Here is a 17,576-nt window from a genome sequence, read left to right as displayed (position 1 = left end):
AAAACTTTTTCTTGAACTGCTCAATCGGTTTAGCTTATCACAAGGTATTTAAAAGTTTCTCAATTTTCTTTGGGCAGAATAGGCTGTGTACCAAAGGCTCTTTAATTTAATGGGAAAAGATACAATAGCAGCCAGTGCCTGGAAGTTAAAAAGATTATTTCAAATTAGGAAAGAGGCACAGATTGTTAACAGTGAATGTGATTAACCGCTGGAGACATTAGGAAGATGCTTATAAGTATTAAGGAAAATCAGGATGTCTCAATCTCCAGAAGTCATCAAGTCAGGATGGAGTTTCATTTGGAAGATCTGGGTGAGGAAATGCACTGTAAATGGATGAGTGTACCTGCCACCACACAAGTGCAGGGGCATTGGCACTTGCTAAACAGATCTCACCCAGTGTCCAGACTCTTCCTGCACATGCTAGAGTCACTCACAGGATCTGGTGGTGGTGGTTGTTCTCTTACAGCACTCCTTTCAATCTATTGAGTGTATATTTTCTCTTGAGGGAATTAATGTGCTTGTATATACCATGTACTTAAATGAAATCAAATATTTGTGATCTTTTTTTTTTGGGAACCACTGTCATTTTTGGTGATGGGCAGAGGAAGGGGCTGTATGTGGAAGGATGGGTGGCTATTTCATTTCCTGAAGAGGTTGGAATATCTTCCCCAGTATTTTTCCTCCAAAAAATCCTCATAATATGCCTTGAAGATGTTCTCCCCAGTAGTGAGTAGTCTTTACATTCTGTAGAAATTGATTTTTCATTGGGGGAATAAATTGCATGTGCTCTTCCTGGCAGAGGTAGCTGGGTGTGCATGCATAAGGATGCTGTGCCTTGTGTATCTCTGGTAGTATGAAATCAGTGTGTCCCTTGTCCAGCAGAGGAGTGGTTCTGCTGTGTTCTGTCTGCCAAAGCAGTGAAGGATGCAGAAAGGAAAAATCCATGGGTCCTCTCCTGCCTTGGCCATTGGGGAGATTACTGGCTGTCTGTGGATTCTCTGTGGACAGTGGGTTTGGGATGTTTTCCTAAACCCTTCTGGAAGCACAATGGAAGCAAATCTGGCTGTGACAGCAGCTTGTGCCTGGTAGGCACCTTTGCAGACATCCTGATCCTTTCCCCATCACAGGATGGGTGCGTGCCCAGTCACGTGTCAGGGCAAGGGCCGTGGGAAATGCAGGAGCTGGATGCTCTGCCCATGGCAGATTGTCCTGGGTGGCCTTCCCCAGGCACCCCCTCAACTCCTGCAGAGAGTGTGTGCCCACACCAGCCCTTGTTCCAGCAAGCATCAGATGTAATCTGTCTGTTCAGGACATCTGGGTTTGGGGAAGGGTCAGCACTCTAAGAAGGGACTTCCTTTATCGCTGAAGGAGGCTGTCCTGCTGACCTTGGAGCATTTTCCAGCCAAGTGTTATGTTTTCCCCTCTAAGTCTTATTATTTTGGCAAGGTCTTGTATTCTTCTTTTTGCACTCCTGGGCTGGCCTGTGCAGGAAGACTTAGAGGTAAATGCTTCTGTTGAGGGAAGTTGTTTATCTTTCAATTTCCTTGCAGCTTGGAGGGGGTGTGTCTCCTCTGCATTTCTTGCTCTCCTTTCTGTTATCTTGTCTGACCCATTTTGCTGACAAAGAGAAGGAAGGCAGTGAAGAGAGACAGAAGTGGTTATAAGTAAACAGTTTCTTTACCTTCCCTCCCCACAATGTTCTTCTGGATTCTCTTTGCAGTTGCTTTATGCAGGGAACATTGAAGGTGAACAGAGTTAATTGTCGGGGAGTCTGTATAAGATTTTGGGGATTGGAGGAGATTGTAGAACTCAGGAGATAAGGATTTCAGATTTTAAAATTTAATTTGGCTTTAATGTGCTAGAATTCCTCCTGTATCCAGTATCAGACAGGGATCTTTCTAATGGTTGCTGAGAGGACCTGTCACTTCTCACTTTTATCACAGCTTGGCTGTGACAATATTTAGTATAAGCTATAGAATGTGGAAAAGTTTAACTGTGGCCTGGGTCAGAAAATTGAGACCCACAGCAGTGGTCTCTGAGTGGCAACTGCATTCCTGTAAGAAGAAAGGATGGGAGAAGACTTTGAGGACCTCATGCCTAGGGTGTTTGTGTCTCCCTGAGCAGTTTGGGTGAAGTTCAAGTGTTGGGTGAAACAAACACAAAGCAAGTACAGGGGATGTGCAGGAGAGGCTACATACACCCATATGGCCAGATTTATGGCCAGATCCTCACAGTGGATCTTGGTTGCATTTTGGGGAAAGGTCTATGTTCTAGGACAGCCCAGGAATATCTATTTATCCCAAACATAATAAGATACAGCAAGAAAATGAAGAAAGGCAGAGGCCTAAAGAAAGTGATTCTCTTTTTCAAGTAGTAAAAATCAGCCCTTGATCTCAGGAAGGGGGAGGTCAGTATGGCCAAAGTAAATTCCTCTTGTGGAGTTCAAGAAATTACCCCTTTGTTCTCATGGAACAGATTGCATCACTTCCCTTTATCACTCATAGAGGTGTTCCTTTAACAAGTCCCCCTGAGTGCATTTCGGAGGGGACATGTCCTGATCCAGAGAAATTTCTGTCAGTGCAGGTTACCAGTGTCTCAAGGTTGGGACAGCTTATCTTCCCGTTCCCTAAAACAGCTTATCCTGCCTTTTCTGGTGCCCTCATGGAAGGACCTCTTTACAGAGGCTCTCACTAAGATGCTGCATGCCAAGGATTTACATGAGGAGGTGTATTTTGCTTTGAGCTTTGGGCAGTTTAAGAGTATTTGCTGTGGGGAGAGAGATGTGCACAGCAAGGATGTCTGACTGCATGATGCACTTTATACTTCTGTGCTTTGAGTGGCAATTGCATTGGTTTTATCAATTGAATAAGTCCAGCAAAATGAAGTTCAGAACCAGTTTACACAAACCGCATAGTAATTCCTTGATTCCTCAAAGAGAGAGACAATTGAGAAGATTGTCTCACCTTGGCTACATGCACCATCATTTGGGCTGGAGTTTTGAAGGTAAGGAAGCTTTATCACAAGGACCATCTCACTTTCTTAGATAGAAATGCTGTCTGTCCCCTGCATTGGAGCAGTGTCTGGCTGCTTAGAGCATGGCCTTGGTGACAGTGACTCCAGCTTGATCAGCCCACACTCAGGGCTGCATGTTCTCACTCTCTCACTGCTTGTTTTTTCCTTTTGTGCCCACAAAGCTGTTCATGCAACTTTGTGGTAGATCACATTTGGGAACTGAATTTTGCTTCCTGGTGGGTTTTCAGCTGAATCAGATTGCTGTCCAGCCACACAGAGGGGTTGTGCTGGCACGGTGTGGGAGCAGTGTGTGAGTTGGGAAAAGAGCAGCATGCTGCAGAAAATGTGTTCGAGGCCTGGGAGGCTGCAGTCAGCAAGAGGGAAAATGGGTAATTTAATCAAGGCCAAATGTTTATTACCCTTCTGGTGCCTGTGAAATCTAAAAACTCTCTGTCAGTGTCAAGGCACGTCTCTGTCTCTGTAATTGGTGGGTTTATCATCAGAATTTGGTTGCCATCTTCTGTTTAGTGTGCTTTTTTATTCATGTCTTTGCATTTATTATTTGCATCATTCTCTGATGGAAGCAAAAGGAACAGCATTCCCAGTGTAATGTAACTGCCCAGAGGTTTGATTACCCTTGCAGCATTGCTCCTTAACACTTGTGTTCACACAAGTAAGGCAGCTGGCTGTGGCTTCTCCTTTCCTGAATTAGTGCAAAAGCTGTATATTCCTTCCTTAGTACAAGTGCCTGGGTTATGGAATGCACCTCAGCAACCAAACTTCCAGGCACAGGAAGTAAGGAAAATCAGCTAGCTTTTGTAGGGGATGCTGGGGTGGAGGAGATAACAGGAACAAAGAATATTTTCTTAAATTGAGAAGTTGTTGTAGGAGTGGTGACATCAGTTGGATTTTAAGTTCCTTGTCCGTAGGTGTCAAGGAATTTAGAGAACAGGACCAAGAAATAAACTTTACAAGACCAGTGCCTTTTTGTGCTTAGCTGTGAAGTGTAACACAGGCTCTAAATAGGGAGCAACAGCTGCCTTGAAAGCTGGGTGTCAGGGTGGTTGTTGCATGGAATGGAGAAGATTTAGAATTGAAGCAGTGCATTTAAGATCAGATGTTTGGGGAAAAGCTGTTATCCTAGAAGAGAAAAATTTTTTCCTAATTTTTCCCTCAGTTTTGGTATGTAATCCTCTTATCTCTGGAGAAGAATTTCTTCAGGAAGCTGCTTTTTTTTTGGTGGGGGGAGTTCCTTATTCTGGACAATGCCTAGTAAGATTCACCCTAGCCAGCATTTTTAAGTTTCTGTCAACCATAGCTTCACATCCTGTTCTCCAATGAATGGGAATAGTTCAGGTCTGGGTATGAATTTGTTTATTTTATAGTGACAATAGTCAACTGCTTGAGAGAAGTAAGACCCAGATAATGAGTAGAGAACACTGGAGAAGAGGGTGATCTGCTTAGTCATACAGACTCTGTAAAAAAATGTCTTTTTTTTTTTTCTCCCTAACAAAAAATTGTTTAGAGGTGCCTTTTCCTTCCTTCTGTACTTACCATAGCACTCACAAAAAAGCAAGAGAGGAGATCTTATATTTCAATTAAATCAATACTTCTGGTCAGTGAAGTGCTTATTTTAACAGAATGAGATACTCTGCCTCTTTGTGAACATCTATCCCTTTATTTTAATGAGAAAGTCTTTAACTTTTGTCATCTGCCTCCTTCATTCCTAGTGAGGGGACAACTATGAATGAAGTTGATTGAGATTTTACAGCATTGCCAGTAAATCTCCTTTGGAAGTGCAATGTAATTAGTTTTCTCTGTTAAAGAATGCTGGTAACTGTACCCAAAATCTCCCGTCAAGATAAGAGCTGTAGTTACAAAAATTTCTTATTTCAGCCTAAATCAATAATAATCAAGAATTTCTCCAATAGATGAATGAACAAGTTCAGTTAATGACTGGGCAAAAAAGCTGGCCAAGCCCAGAGCGGTGGAGAATGGTTCCACATCCAGCTGGGTACTTGTGGGGTTCCCCAGAGTTTGGGATTGGGGTCACACCTATTCAACATCTTTCTCAGTTACTTGGATGAGGGGATCAAGGGCACCCTCACTAAGTTTGTAGGTGACACCAGTGTGGGCAGGAGCATTGATCTCCTGGAGGGCAGGAAGGCCACGACAACCCCCTGCAGCACTGCAGGCTGGGGCAGAGGGCCTGGAAAGCTCCTGGCAGGAAAGGACCTGGGGCACTGCTCAGCAGTGGCTGAAAATGAGCCCAGGTGGCCAGGGAGGTCGGTGGCACCTGGCTTGTACCAGCACTGGTGTGACCAGCAGGATCAGGGCAGTGACTGTCAGTGACTGTCCCCCGTGCTGGGCACTGCTGAGGCGCCTCAAATCCTGGGCTCCTCACAACAAGAAAACCATTGAGATGCTGGAGCTTCTCCAGAGAAGGGAAGGGAGCTGAGGAAGGGTCTGGAGCACAAGTCAGATGAAGAGCAGCTGAGGGGGCTCAGCCTGGAGAAAAGGGGGCTCAGGAGGGACCTTATTGCCCTGTGCAGCTCCCTGAGAGGAGGCTGTAGCCAGATGGGGGTTGGTCTCTTCTCTCAAGGAATGAGCAACAGGATAAGAGAAAATGGTCTCAGGTTCTGCCAGGGAGGTTTATATTGGATATTAGGCAAGATTTCTTCATTGGAAGGGTTGTCAAGCATCAGGACAGGCTGTTAGGGAAGTGCTGAGGTCACCAGCCCTGGAGGGATTTAAAAGGTGCGTCAGTGTGGCACCTGGACACATGGCTTAGTGGTGAGCCTGATGGTGCTGGGTTAGTGCTTGGACTCTATGCTCTTAGAGCTCTTTTCCAACTCAAACAGTTCTCTGATTCAAGACTAATAATTCAATAATCTAATAATTGAAAAGGAGGGGAGGTTAATAGTTATGAGGCAAGACATTCCATTTCTGTTGTATTTGGAGAGGAAACAGCATCTGAGCATAGGGATGGTGCCTTCTTACGACACATGGTTGCCTTCACTTGGGATGGGAACAAGTCAAGAGGACACGAGAAGACCTGGCTTTCCTGCTGTTCCCTCTGTTCTGGCTCACTGGGCACAGCTGCCAGTCAGGCAGAATTTGCAAATGTTAAATGAGCTTTGGTAGAAGAAGTGGTCATTTGGGGAAAGCACTTGACTGAGACTCACTCTTAACTTTGAGAGAAAGAATACCCAGAAGGTTGTGGGTTTTGGCTGCATCACAGCAGAGTGCTCTTTGTCATTCTGCTTCTGAATCTTGGAAATGTAATATTTTGGATTCTGTGTGGGTATGAATATACAGTATTGTGTGTTTGGTAAGAACAAGTACTGCAAAAGACATTGCTAGCATTTACAAAAGTTAAGTCAATTTATACACTTGGGAGGTAGTGACATTTTTACTCTAAAAGAGCTATGTTTGGTAGCCAGCAGCTACTTCTCTGGGTGGTTGTTGTGGTGCTTATTTGTCATATGGTATTTTACAGTAATTTGTTAATATATTCCTTTTCAGTTGCTCCTTCCTGGCTTAACACTGTGTGCTTGTGCTGGTTGGTAGCTAATATCCTGTTTTGCATGAATTGGGACAGGACAGTTGGATATGTTTACCAAAAGGATATGGTGTCTCTCAGGATAGATTATCTTCTGCTAATATTTGTGTACCTCCTTAGCCCAGCTTGCATTGTGCTGCTTTTAAAGCTCTTTTGGAAGTAAACTCCAGTATGTAGAGTCATATACTCACAATTTTATAAGCTAAACATATAATATGCATATCATGAGACTCATAGCTCTGTTTCTTTTGTGAAATAATATTTATTATCTCCATTGGAGTGATTTTTGTGTGTATCCAAATGATCCCCTCAGCAGTGTGTTGGGTTATTCGTGCTCTGTGGGGAGAGACAGTAAGCTGCATTCTTTTCCCTTTCAGGCCTGTCCAAACCATTGGGAAGTTTTCAGCTAGCAAAGCACAACCAAAGTGGTGCTTCCATTACTAAGGACAGAACCACAGGAGGCTCTTTCTTCCAGTTGCTTTCCATGTGAGCTGCCTATAGTGTCAGTGTTATTAAAGCAGATGTATTTGTGCAGGATAGATAAGGATCAGTGTAAGTTTTTTATTTTGACCTGATTAGTGGGAAAGGCAAAAGTCAAGAGGTTTTGGTTACTTTGTTCTCAAAACTAGCAGAAAAGTGGCACTTAAACATTAAGTTTTTTTCACCACTGTGCAATGTTGCAGGGAGGGAATGACTCTGAAAGAAGTTTCTGACAGTTTTTAATCCTTTAATGGATTTTTAATCTACGTTGGAATCCAATAAAAATTAGTTTAATGTCTGATTGCTTGGCAGCAAATTGGGTCTAACATATGCTAATTGTCATATCACATGAGTTCAAAACTGTTTATTTCTATTTCCTCCTGCTTTGGGATGATTTTTTTGGTTTTCCTCTTGTTTTTTCTCACGTTCAAGTTTCTTTGGTAAACTGTAGGTGGCATAAGTAATACTTCCTCATCCCTGGTGTAGTTATCACTGCTGGAGATGGGGTAGGGAATAAAGAGGAACAAACCTTTGTGGAATACTTCCTTTTTCTATAACTACAGAAACCAGAACCTCAGAACCTCACCGAACCTTTTCAGTCCAGTTTTGAAGAGGGAGAAGGATGAGGCATCAAAACCAAGCTCCCAGACCTGTGTGATTCTTTGTGCTGAAATGCAGACCTGTGACCCAAGGCAGAGTTAAGTTGTGTTGACTTTGTGGTCTGGTGATGCCAGTGTGTGATGTGAGTGGTGTCTGTCTCACAGGGGATGGTGGGCTGCCCTGGGCTGCTGCTGGTGGGAAAGCTCATTTCCTGAGCAGGGACACAGCTGAAGGCAGTGAATCATTCCCCTGTAAGGAAATGTGCTTCTCTGGGAGGCAAGGAGAGGAGTGTGTGTGGATGGGGTGGTACTGAGAAAGTAGGATAAAATTAGACCTTTTAACATTTGGAAAATTTGCAGTTTTCCTCATCCTGCAAGATGAAAACATTGTTTATGAGCTATCCCAGTCTGTTTCTGAGGGATACCCTTCAAGGAGGGGAGCCATAGTGTTAGCATATCTCAATGACCAAAGCCACAGCTTGTCTTCAAAGAGTGACAGTGACTGTTCTTTCCTTGAGAGGGGAATAGCTCCGTGCCTTTCCACTCCTCTCTGTTCCACTGCTTCTGTTTATGTAATTTAGTCTTGATTTATTACATAACTTCTTCTCTGGCACCTATGTATGACAAGAGCTTAAATTCCAGAGGGATCTTCCAGTTATCTCTATCTTTCCTGCTTGGGAATTGGCTCACATCTTGACATAGTTTGGGTGTTCGTGAAGAGAAGGCTTGGCACACCTCTCCCTGAGCTGACTTTTCAAACTTATCTTTTGGAATTTGAGAATGGTTATCATTAATGCAAGGTAGGCAAGAATTTCCCAGATTAATCTGCTGGATAAAATGCATTGAATGTAATTTGGAATCCTGACACAGTGTGCCCTACTATTGAGTTTTCCCCACCATTTGAAATATTTTCTTAGGGTTTTACTCCTTACACAGGTCTTGGTTGTTTTTTCTGTAGCTGTAGCAGCATGGGCAAAACATGTAAAAACACATTCAAAAGTGGATTTTATATTGAAATGCTGTTTGCTTTGAAAGAAACAGTGACCAGGGAAGGAGAGTTTCTTTTAGCAGGTAATGCAAGTGCCATTTATATAGAATTTGACAAGTACAGATGGAGATTCTAAAAACATAGATGGAGATTCTGTGAAGTAAGAGAAATTTTTTGTTATTTTGTGATGGTGTTACTGCAGATGTCAGTAATTACTGGAAGCAAAACTGATCACATGCTTCTTACTTCAGGTAGCCTGAACTTTTATGCAGTAACAAAAAAATTGCTGTTTTATGATGGTTCACTGGTGAGGCCATTTTGAGTATTTGAAAGGAGAGAGTTGACTTATAGGAAGTCAATTTCTGCTTTAATATGATTAAATAAAATTGCCCTTAGAAGCAACGCATCAGTGATCAGGCAAATAATTATATACCTATCTAGATATACATATATAAATACAAACACAAAAACATTTGCCCTTTTCTGCTGGCTGTGTCCAGAGGTGAAGAACCTCACAAAATCTGTGTGGAAGGGAGTGCTGGCATCTTATGGAGAGTTCAGGTTTTCTTTAAGGGTCACAAAACGTTTCCAGTGCTGGCAGTGGGGTGTTCCCAAACCCCTCCTGAGGTGCAGGAGAGAAGGGCCCTGTGGCTGCTCCCACAGCAGGTGGTGGATGCTCAGGTTGTGTAAGGAGCTGCAGATGCTGCCATTGACTCATGCTCGCTCTTTTTGTTCGGATCACAGTGGGAGCCAGGCCTTATGTAATGTTCATTGTCAAATTCTCAGTGCTAGCACTGTCATGTCAGCAGAGGGGAAGGATTAGCTCTCCCTTTTCTTTCTTTATGGGTTGATTTTATGGGGTTTTTTATTGTTTTGGTTTTTTTTTTCCTTGTGTTGTTTTGGTTTTTTTTTTTCATTTCTCCCACACTTTCTTGCAGCAGCTTTTGTCGTTTGTGTTGTCAGGGAACAACCAGTTTCAGGCTGGTTTTAGTTTTGTGGTGCCTTTTTGGAGGAGGATTGTTAGCCTGGAGATAATAAAAGTCCTGCAAGTCCTGCAACTCTCTCAAAACTGATATATGGATGTGTTTCTAAAAGCAATCTGTTATTTTTTTTTCTCTCAGTTCCTGTTCCCCACAAATCACAGTGGGCTCCTTAATACTCACATGCAGTGTGGGTGAAGACTAGATCCATTGTTCAATATTTATGTGGAATGGAGAGAAGCACACTTGCCTCCCTCAGAGGAGTGGTCCAGGACAAGCAGATGCTCCCCAATTTATGATTTCACAGGCTGCTTCTTTTTCCTTCAGTTTAATATTCCTATGGAGAACACATCAGTTAGAGGGGATCAATGCTACTTAGTTTGTTTGTGATTTGAACAAGATAAAATGAAGGAGAATTGTTTTTTTGCTTCCCAGCCAGCAGCCTGTGGCCACCAGTTAGCTGTGAGTCACAGCAGAGAAACTGCATAGCTGGACTCTCAACAGTCTCAGGCTGCAAAGGAAGAAGGGATTTAAATCACGAAGTATCAATTAAGGATGGCTTTAAATGCAACTTGGGGGAAATAAGTTTCTTTTGTTTTTTCAGGAAACTCTGCTTTGTTTAAAGCATATAGAGGTCTATTGTACTACTATAGTAAAACTGTTGGCTCATTTTTGAAAAAGATATTTATCCTTTTAGGTGATTCCCCTGATACCATTTTTTACATGATAATTTAATAGAGGTTTTAATATGTTGCATAATGTAAATTAGAGAAATTCTACTGTTTGTTAGAATCAAACTGTTCAAAAGCACTGATCTCAGGTTATTTCTTACTAGATTTTGAAGTGGAACAGAGAACTATTAATTGTTATTTTGCAATAATATTGCAAGTTACCGCTTGCAAACTGTTACAAGACTTTTTGTCATAGAGAAGCGTAAGCTCGTAGTTCCTTTATTCATGCAGTTGTGTGCTTTATGGTAATGTTCTGCTAGATACTGAAGGCTGCCTATGAGGTACCAAAATGGTGCTAGAAGTGGTCTGACACACAGATGAGATTTCCCCCAAGGAACCAGCAGTTACCCTCATACACATCCAGTTTGGAGTGTGTGTGTGTGAGCTGAGTGCATTGAGAGGAATCTTATGGCTCCAGTCAACCATTTTACTCTTTTGTTGCCCAACAAAAAAGAAAAACAGAAAAGGAGATTATTGTTGCCATAAAACATGACTGTGTAACAAACAGTGAAGAGTGTTATGCAGTACAGACTTAGAAATATCTTTTTTTATTAAAATCTGTTTTATTTGTCTGTGCAAATCCTCTTGGGGTTTGCCAGGGTGCTTGATTCTGTTTCTATGGCCTGGCACTACAACGGCCAGTGTGAAGTCTTGGTTACAAAACAGGCTTTAAGGGACAAATCTTGATGAGTCCCAGATATTGGGCTTGGCTAGAGGTTGGAGAGGTGATGGAATCCTCTTTACTGTTCAGCACTGGAGCAGCATTAGTGTTAAACCTGCCCTTTCTGAAGGGATTTGTATGGGATGGTTGTGTACTCAGGAGTGAGCATGTCCTGTCCCTAAATCGCTTGTGTTGTAGTGGGCAAAGAGCTTCTGTAAAGTCCTTTTGGCTTTTGTGAGTTTCTATAAGTACAGGGGAACCCTGCTTCTCCTCAAGTGAGGAAGGACTCTGTTCTGCCTTGTCCTGCACCCTTGCTTTTTACTCCATGGTATCTGTAATAGTTAATTAGATAATGGTTTAGTATTTACAGTGCTAGTGGATCCTCTGATGAAGGTGATGTACAGAAATGCCCTAAGTCCCCACATCCCCTGATGATTGCTGTTTTATTTAACAGTTTGGCTCATGGCATGCACAACTCTGCTGTGAACAACTATCGTGTAGAAGGGGAAAAGTTGCTTTCACATTTCTCTCTCAACTTTATATGTGAGAAGTAATTTTAAAGCTTTGCAGAGGGAAAGAAAAACGTGAGGACAACAGAAATGTGTCCAAATTCTCAAGGTTTCCTCACCTAGAAGTGGGGAACACAGAACCTTTCTGTGCAGGCTTGAGGAGGAGGCAGTCATCAGCACATGGCATTTACTTACTGTCTGAGGTGTTCTACCTTCAAAAAGCAAAGCCCAAGAAACTTCAGAACTATTTTTATCTTTGTTGAAAGACGGGACATAATACATGAGAGAGGCTGTCTTGGATGTTAATTTGATGTGCAGTTGATTGCAGGGTTTAACTTCTGGGTAGGATAAACATGACAGCTCTTTTTTCCTCCCTGCGTAAGCAAGAGGAATTTTTCCAAGTGTTTTCCCCTAAGATCCCAGCCCGGTTTCTCAGCAGTTGAGGCACTGTGCTGGAAGGCTGAATATCTGCTGTGAGGGTGGTGCAGAGGGTTTGGTTAGGATTTCTTGGGGCTGTAACCCTCCTGAGGCTCACATCCCGTGCGGGGATGTGCCAGGTAATCAGTTTATCTCTCGCAAAGTGCCCTTCCTCCAGCGATTAAACACTGAGCACAGTGCCTGCGTCTGCAAAGGCAGGAGATGGGGCAGGTTGGAATAACTCAGCCATAAAACAGTAGCGGCAGCCACAATCTGGCCCTGTTGTGTAATTCCCCTTGGTGGGAGGCTCCGAACTGGGTCAGATCGGTGTGAGAAACGAGGGCAGGCTCTGGGCTGTGCACCGCGTACCTGCTGCCACCAGGCAGGGCGGGAGCCCTCCCGGGACCCGGCCCCGGCCAGGGAAGGGACAGACATACACGGCAGTGGGCACAGAGGGGTTAACCAGCTTTGTTTCACCCAGCTCTGCAAGATTTAGTGAAGTTTTTGCAAAAGCTTCTGTTTTACTCTCCTGCATATGGCCGGGGCTGCCGAGTTGGCTTATACAGAATGTGTAGTTACTGCTAAACAAAAATAAAGCTTCGATTTGAGCCCTTTTGTGCTCCAGTCTGAGGGAGAGCTGCTCTCCACTGGGTTCGATTTTATCTGTTACGACACAGGGACCCATAACCTTGCATTTAAACAATTTTCAGAGAATGTTTTGTGTTTTGATTTTAAGGTTCTGGTACAAATGACAGGATATGGGAGGATGATACACAGGAGGATCCTGGTGGGAGAAACTGTATCGTGTGTCACTCTTTGACCTGGAGCATTTAGTGACATTACAGCACTTCTGCTTTTGCTGTTTATAGAGGAGAGTTCATTCCTGCCGTATTAGCAGTGTTTGTGTTTCCTTGGTTGCTTGCTTCTATGCAAAAGAAAAACAAAGCCACTGTTTTGAAATAGACCTCATTTTGAAATAGACCTAGACTTTAGCACAACATTTGTTCGGAAAATCTTCTGATAATAGATGGCTTTGTGTATGCAGCCCTTGACTGAAGTCACCAAACACCAGAAAACAAGAGACCCTTGACTGAAGTCACCAAACACCAGAAAACAAGAGATGCTGTAGGTGACCGTGTTGCAGCAGCCTGACAGCAACTGGGCTTGTACCTGCAGACCACAGAAGCTGAATTAATATCTTTGGCTTGTGTAAACTGGCACAGTTCCACTTGAGCTAATTCAGGTTTTGGCCTTTTCTGCCATCTGCTTGACCAAGCCAACTTATTCTGTGTGACACGTGTACTAGTGGAGGGACTTCACTTGTCTCTGCCTGGTGGTAAAGTGCTCTTGGGACTGAGTGGTGAAAGGCTTCCTGTTCCAAAGCCAATCTCTGCAGTGCCTTCTTTCTCCTATGTTTACTTTCTTTCTGACACTCTTCAATGTTATTGAGGACCAGAGCAGGAGCTGATGACTTGAGCTGGAATAATTCAGCATACTCAACAGTTATATTTTCAGCCCTGCTACAGGGGTGTTGTCTTTAACCTTCAGGTTTCTGAGTTAATCTGGTAACTGATGAAACACAGCTGAAAATGAAATTTAAGTGTCAAATTAAATGAAATTTTAAATGTTTACATATGTTTGAACTGCCTTATCTGCTTAGATGTTTATGATTTAGGTTTGTTTTTAAGTGGCTGATTAGTTCTCAAAATTTTATAGTTTACAGTGGAAATGTGGTATAAGTAGGGGGCAGTGGGAAGTGAGGGATGAGGAAATGTTTCCTTCATCTTTCTTTAAAGGTTTTGGAGAATGTGTGGGTAGTAATTCTTCTGCAACTTGATCTTTGAATACATCCTTTGCTTATATTCCTTAAGATCAGGATGCCTTCTTTCTTTTCCTTTCTTGGTTGTGTTTCCTGTCATCCATCTTACACAGCTCCTCTAGGATCATTCTGTGTGCATGGAAGATGAATGCTCAGGAGTACCCATCACTGACCAGAAGTGACAGTGCATGATCTGAACAGATAAACTGGTGACTTGGTGATTGCCCTGACCTCTCTTGTGGCTTTATTTTTGTGTTCTACCACAATTTCTGCTGTAATGCACTGGAGTGATGTAACAGAGAAGTTATGCACAGCCAGCCCCAGTTCTTGTCCTTGAGAGAAAGGAAATGCGAATTTTGTCTGGTCCATTCTTTCTTTGTGTTTACTTTTCTTCCTGCCCTGTTTTACAATGGGAGTTCAACCTTTACAACTGGATCTTCGTTGTTTTCTGCCCAAACTATGAAGGTAACAGTGCTTTTGTTGTGTGGCTGGATCAGAGACTTCAGCCAGGCTGTAATGAGGAGGTGGGTGAACTTTGCAGTGGGTACAGCTGAGGCAGGAGGGGCTTTCTGTCACTGCTCACTGTGATGGTGTTTGCAGGGATCAGGGCAACAGGTATCTGGAGGGGATGCTGACACTGATCCTTTTTTGTATGCTTCCTTTTGGGATGGTAGTGTTTGGAAATCGTTCACATAATTTATTAGTTTTTGCATCTCTGAATAATCAGGCATTGATACCAGGAATTTTCCAGCAGGAAGAGTCCTGTGTGCATGTCAAGGGCACCCATGAAAAGATGGAAAAGATGGAGATTCTTCAATGCAGGGCCTGTATCATTATGATCCATTTCTTGCAGCATCTGTTTTCTCCACAGGGTTTTGTGCTTTGTCTGATATCTAAGTCTGTTATTTAAAAGGCTGATATGGTTTTTTATGTGCAGTAATGCTGCTGTGATGTTGAGCCCTGTGGCTCAAAGGCTGGGATTTGCTGGGCTCACGTTCCTCTCTGGTGTCCTTGCAGGGCTGCCTCACGGTAGAACATGAGCAGGTAATGCACAAGGAGCACCACTGGGAATCATGTCAGACGAGTCAATCTCAGGGAGTGATCCGGACCTGGACCCGGACTTGGAGCAGGAGGATATGGAAGAGGAGGAGGAGGAAGATGAGGAGGAGGCGATGGAGGAGGACAACGATGGGGATGACGAGGAAGACTTACTTGATGAAAGTGGTGAGTGAATGGGGTTGGGAATACACTGATGCCTTGTGAAGGCTGCCCTAGAACAGAGGCCTGACAGAGTTAAAGAATAAAGGAGGGATTTATTAAAAGGTCTCCATGGATCCACCTTGGGCAGCACAAGAGCCCAGCCAGGACTGCACCCAAGATGAACCAAAATGGTCACAAAATGCACAACCAGTCATAGGGTCTCTCACTTTGATCAGTTCTGCTCCATTTGCATATTGCAGTTAATTGTCCAGTTACAGCTTTGGCCCATGCAGTCCCATCCCTCTTGTTTTTCACTCTTCAATCTGCGTTGTTTGTGCTCTTGGGCCTGAAATTTGGGTGGTAGTCCTTGGTCCCAAGCTAGGAGAGGAATTGTTCTGTCCAGCTACTCTGTGAAGAGAGCTCACCATCCCTTAATATGAAGCTCAGAACTACACACTAAAGCAGTACAGAATCTGAAAAATATAAAAGCTAAAATCTGAGGTATCAATACATTGTTATAGAAAGCTGGCTGTCACCCCTTGGGAGGTTGTGTAAGGGTTAGGATTTGTCCAGCTCTTGGTAGGGAGAAGTCCTTATGTGGCTGTTTACTTTTAATAGACTTTTAATGTTAAATATACTCTCCTGACCAAAAAATATTTCCATCAGGAAACCAAGCCACAAGTAAGCCATTGTAAGGAGGATCGAATTTTTAAAATAGCTTCAAATTTCAGGAAAGCAATTATGTTAAGTAAATGAGCTGATTTGCAATTACTTGTATTATTTAAAGATTATGGTGAAAATAAATGCATTTGTGTCATTGGCTTGTCCCATACATAAACAATTTGATGGATGCTATGGACAATTATTGCTCATTCACAGTAATCATCATTAACAGCCGGAAAATGTTCTTTACTGTCAGCATACAGGTTGGGTTCTCCTTTGTTTGTTTTATAAGATGAAAGATGGAAGTGCTAAGTTGTCACCTTCTACCCTCACCTAGTTCCACCTGCCCTACTCTCTTCTTCAGGAGAGGAGCAGTTCAGACCAGGGCTAATGCAGGTGTTTGTGAGCCTGTGCTGTGCAGGTTACATTTGAGTGTTACTGGATAACTGTTCTGGGTCATGGCACAGTCCTAGAAATGTCTGTTGGTCCAGAAGGGCTGATGTTCTAGGGCACAGAGACTGGAATGAAGAGCTCAGGTGGGAATTCCCCATGCTGAATTTCCCTTCAAACTCTTTGTATCACAAAACTGTAGCCAGAGCCTAAGGGGATGCTCTATTCGCTTCCTTTAAAATTGCAAATTTTAATAACTTCAAAGGGTATGCAGGTATTTGAATATACCTACCTAAACCAACTGAGAGTAATCTTCTTTTTCTTAGCAGAGAATGTGTTAAAAATAGATGCTTCTCTCTTCTTCTAGTTACTAAAGAATTTTTGGCTTCAAAATAAATTGTTGTCCTCAAGTGTTGTTTGTTTTGCTGTTATATTCTTTCAGCCATGTGCTATTTGAAGATACTGTTTTCATTTTAAATGTTTTTATAAAAATGTTTACACAAAAACGAATGCATTCCTCTTTTTTTTTTTTTTTATTCACATGGTGGCTTTTTCTAATGAGAAGGTAGCAGAAATGGAAGTGTTAGTTCAGGTAAGAAACAAGGGAATTCCCAGTATCAACGCAGAGAGGAGTTACAAGGTCGCAGGTTACTCTGTCTCAGACTGGTGATGATGATGATGATGATGATGGCACTTTGTTTACAGGACCCTGCAGCAGTGGGGCAGGAGGAAGTGTGATGTGGTTGCCAAACTTTCATTAACAGAAGGGAGTGTCTGTATGTCATGTCCAAGTGGGTCATTCCCACTGTTCCACTAGTCTGTTATCATAGACTGATGTGCTTTATCATCAACATCTATATTAGTGTGAGTGGATACTCACAGTTGTTTATCAGGAGTATTCTTTCCAAAGCAGACAAGATCAATGTAGGTATACAGAGCATTGTGAGCTGCTAATGACAGCTCTTTATTTTCATGTTAAAACACTAGAAACATGTTTATGTTTTATATTTTTGTTGTGACTCATTAAAAATATTTTTTTAAAGTAGAAAATAATGAGGAATAGTAAAAAGAATTTACATGAGAAACTAACATAAAGTATTTTTATGTTTATTCATTACGTACAAGGGAAATCTCCCTCCCATGAGCTGAGCAAAGCTAGATTGCCTCTGAGGTTTCAGATTGTTCAGCTTTAATTCTGCCTGCCACAATATCAGAATGCTTTCTGGGTGCTTAGATGTATAATTATTATCTTCTGTGGAGGTGTCCAGTCTGCTTTCCCTGATATCTCCTTACAGCTACACATTGCCTCCAAAATGTCATGTGGCATTTGTATCACCTTAGATCTAATATAAACCAGCCTCCTGCTCTTTAGCCTATGAAATATAACCAACTTCAGAATTAAGAGGTTCATTTTATTGTGCCCATCTGATGTTTGTAATCCCATGGCTTTGAAGAGTAACCTCATTCATAAATATCATATTTGGAACAGACAGTTTTATTCATAAGGGATGCCGTGCTCTAGTGTTTATATTATGAAGCTTTTAAAACGCTTAATTTTAATAATT

The 17,576-nt window shown here is 42.5% G+C and overlaps 1 protein-coding gene across 2 annotated transcripts in view; it reads left to right on the top strand.

The window, feature by feature from the left end:
- The window catches only part of RAD54L2 (RAD54 like 2), a 69,113-nt gene that overhangs the window by 6,530 nt on the left and 45,007 nt on the right, over positions 1-17,576 (top strand). For both annotated transcript variants that reach the window (XM_063164481.1, XM_063164479.1), the window contains exon 2: positions 14,776-14,982. In XM_063164481.1, coding sequence (XP_063020551.1) covers positions 14,832-14,982 — 151 coding nt within the window. In that variant the 5' untranslated portion in view covers positions 14,776-14,831. The remainder of the gene's footprint in view (positions 1-14,775; positions 14,983-17,576) is intronic.

The sequence above is a fragment of the Melospiza melodia genome, chromosome 10, assembly GCF_035770615.1.
Source record: "Melospiza melodia melodia isolate bMelMel2 chromosome 10, bMelMel2.pri, whole genome shotgun sequence".
Classification (NCBI taxonomy): Eukaryota; Metazoa; Chordata; class Aves; order Passeriformes; family Passerellidae; genus Melospiza; species Melospiza melodia.
This window is presented reverse-complemented; position numbering and strand designations above follow the sequence as displayed.